The 3,487-nt window shown below is 35.6% G+C and overlaps 1 protein-coding gene across 1 annotated transcript; it reads left to right on the forward strand.

Moving 5' to 3' along the window:
• Window positions 1-2,599: 2,599 nt before the first annotated feature.
• On the forward strand, window positions 2,600-3,178 carry LOC131066290 (uncharacterized). Its single transcript, XM_058001016.1, has one exon. It carries the CDS (start codon window positions 2,600-2,602, stop codon window positions 3,176-3,178), a length of 579 nt encoding a protein of 192 aa, XP_057856999.1.
• The last annotated feature ends 309 nt before the right edge of the window (window positions 3,179-3,487 follow it).

Below are 3,487 nucleotides of genomic sequence, written 5' to 3' on the forward strand. Positions count from 1 at the left end.
TCTTCTAGGTCTCGATCCCAAAGTAATGAGTCAACTATAGGTGGATTAATAGTTGGCAATGGAGGAAGAGGTGGGTGAGATATATTAACAGGGGAGCTGTGAGGACATAAGTCCATGGTGAGATGATTAGGGTTGATATTAAACTTATAGCCTTCGAAGGTAAAACCCCCTTCTTCCACAAATCTAAATGGAGTGCCATTAGATTTGAGGACTGATTCGGAGAAAGGTTTCTCAGAGGGGATCTTCCTCGGCATAGAATCTTCGAAAGAGCCATTATAAAAGGGCAATTATAGGGTTAATCATAAATTGTCGCATTTCACTGTTATGGGCTCTATAGATTTAATGTTAATATTCATATTAACAATCAAAAGCTGGTTAAAGAAGCTTAGGGCTGATTTTTTAACTTCTACAAATCTGCCTATTTTGTTACCTATTATTCTTAAGAACTCATTATTTCGTAATTCTACAGGGAATTTATCAAGTGAAATTGCTCTATTAACCATGCAGGAATTAAATTGAGATGGAAGAAAGAGGGGTTGCCATACCCGACAATCAAACCCTAGACCTTTGAATGTTAATATGTCCCCATTTAGCAAAGAATTTCTCAAACTCTGATTACCACATTCAATAGCTAAGAAATTATCAGGAAGGATATCAATTTTTACCTAGTTATTGAGATAAGCCGACACCAAATAAGCAATTTGATTAGATGGGATCCCCCAGCCTTTCCACAGAGCAAAGATCATTCAGTCATTGCAATGCATTTGATACCTAATCTTAGTATGGGTATCAATTTCAATGACCAACCCATTAGGATTAGTTGGGGGATTTGAAGGTGAATTCGGCTTAGGATGCTTAGCCTCCTTTAAATTGTGATTATGCGTGAAAGAGTGACGGCCCAGGGATACCATTTTCTTTGATAATTTACCCAAGGACCTCTAAGGAGGAAAGATATGGTGAGTAGAGGAAATCTTTGACTGGTTAGGTTTTACAAAAACCTCCTCCCGACAATGATTGGGATTCCGCTTGAGGTAGTTTGGTTACCCTAATGCTCTGTTATTTCTGTGGCTCACCAAATGCCAATCCCGATCCCAGCCCTTGCAAAGAGGAGCGGGAGCCCTAACCGTATCTGCCAGAAAATATTTAGTTTTTGCAAAGAAGGCTTCTTGATCACAAGTACGTGATATAACCTTGTCAAGTTCCTCAGACCCAGAGATATTAGCCAAAACAGTGAACCAATTTACAGAGCCTCTGTAAATTCCTTGCTGCGGGAAAGAATGCTCGAAAAAGGGTGTCGATGCAATGCATCAATTTTTTGCTTGCAGAGATATTTTTTAACATCCAAGACTAGTTACCCCCCCTAGCATATTTAATTAATAAATAATTTTGCCATTTAATTTACCAAAAAAAAGAGAATTAATTTACAAAAAGAGATTTATCACAAAAAGAGGAATTGAAAAGCAAAAGAAAGAGTTAAATTGAAAACAAAAGAAAAGAATTAAATTGAGAGAAGAAATCAAATTTAAGATATTTGTTTTTCTAAAATTGAGATAACTTGAGAAATCGGAAAAACAATTAAATTGAATTAATCATTTTCTCTAAAAATAAAACTTAGAAGCTTTTGAAGAAAGAGGTTCAATTATATTGAAAAGCCTTTTTGTAAATAAAAATCTTGAGTAAATTAAAGAAAAGTGCATGGAATCACCTATTTTTATCTCAAGTGCATGGAATCAACTAAATTTATCTCCAATACAAACTCGGACTTATTATATGAATGCGTTCAATCAAGCTATAATTGGAATCCATCTCAAGATTAACTTTATCTGATCTTTCAATTATCCTGAATTGTGTTTTTTATTGAGGAATCTCAACCGCTCATTGTTAATCGATCTTGACCGTTGGTCTCTCTTTTAAGTCTCTATAAATTCATCCTTCATCTCTCATTCAAACACCTTGGAGATTTATTGTTATTATGCAGTTTTTGCTCTGGAGTCATTGAAGATATTGTCTTTGAGATTATTGCATCTTAGTTTATTTTTTTGCATACTTAGTTTAATCATTATTGATTGCATTCATCTAGCTTAAATATTGCATATCTAGCTTAATCTTGCATACATTTAGCTTATTATTGTGCTCATATAGATTAAATCCTTCATCTTGGTGTAGTCTAATCACTGGTATTGCTTATACAAATCTGAGAATAAGTCTATACTCGCATCGTTTAGAAGGCAATAGGTTGATTTGTTATGGTTTGTATATTCATGATAATATCTGTCTAACCATGCATGCAATGACTTAATTGAAGTTTTGTGTCTTATAGTTTGCATATACTTATCCACTTTTCACACACACACCTTCAGAGTAGGAGGAATAGTTGGAAGATGATCACCCTCAAGCCACCCACTTTAATCCTAGAAGACAAGTTGAGAAAGCACAAATAAGTGAACCAGATCCTCCATTTCCCTATCGGCTAGCAATTCAAGAACCAGAAGCAGAGCCAACCTTTGACTTCCTAGACCAACTTAAGCATGTTTGTGTTAAAATACCCTTATTTCAAGCCATTAAAGATGTTCTCATCTATAGTAAAGCAATAAGGGAAATGTGTCTCAAGATACCAGGCAGGAAAACAAAGGACCCACAAATTATTCATGTTGTGGGCCAATTGGTAGATATTATGTTGGGAAAAGTTATGATTCCTAAGTATTTTGATCTTGGTAGTCCAGTGGTAGATATAACCATTAATGGGGTTTTGGTTAAAAATGCTCTCATAGATTTGGGAGCTGCTATAAATACAATGACCAAAAGCCTGATGCAGAATTTGAATATCACCACTCTCAGACATACCCCTACTATGTTACAACTAGCTGACAGTTCTACAGTCACACCGAATGGGGCTGTTGAAGACCTTATTGTGACTTTAGATTCTTGGGAATATCCAACAGACTTTATGATTCTATATCCTAAAGCCACTTTGGGGGGATATCCTATTATACTAGAAAGACCATGGCTAGCTAATGCAGATGCTTTTATAGGATGTAGGTCTGAATATATGACCATTTCAAATGGTAATACCACAAAGAAGCTTGTTATTTTTCCACCAGCTAAGCCTAATAAAGAGAATGATATTGCAGTATGGCCTAACTTGGGTGATGATGTTGAAGAAGTTAATTCACTCTAATCATTAATGGTGATAGGGAGGAGTTATATCTTGCAATTGCAAGATGAGGATGAGATTTTATCTCATATTATTCAGAACAATTGTGAAATAGATCACCATCCTTCATGCCCTTTGCAAATGTTGTTACCATCATCTTATACTCTAGACCTCAAAGACTAATAACACATGTTCATACGTTGCTTCCACATGAAGTCAATACCCCCACTATTAGTCCAGCATCCATGATAGAACTGACTGAGCAATTAGAGGTCTCTCCAGGAATATTCCTCAATATCAACAACAAGTTGACCACAACCCAACATGAATCCT

Source organism: Cryptomeria japonica, chromosome 8 (genome assembly GCF_030272615.1).
Source record: "Cryptomeria japonica chromosome 8, Sugi_1.0, whole genome shotgun sequence".
Lineage (NCBI taxonomy): Eukaryota > Viridiplantae > Streptophyta > Pinopsida > Cupressales > Cupressaceae > Cryptomeria > Cryptomeria japonica.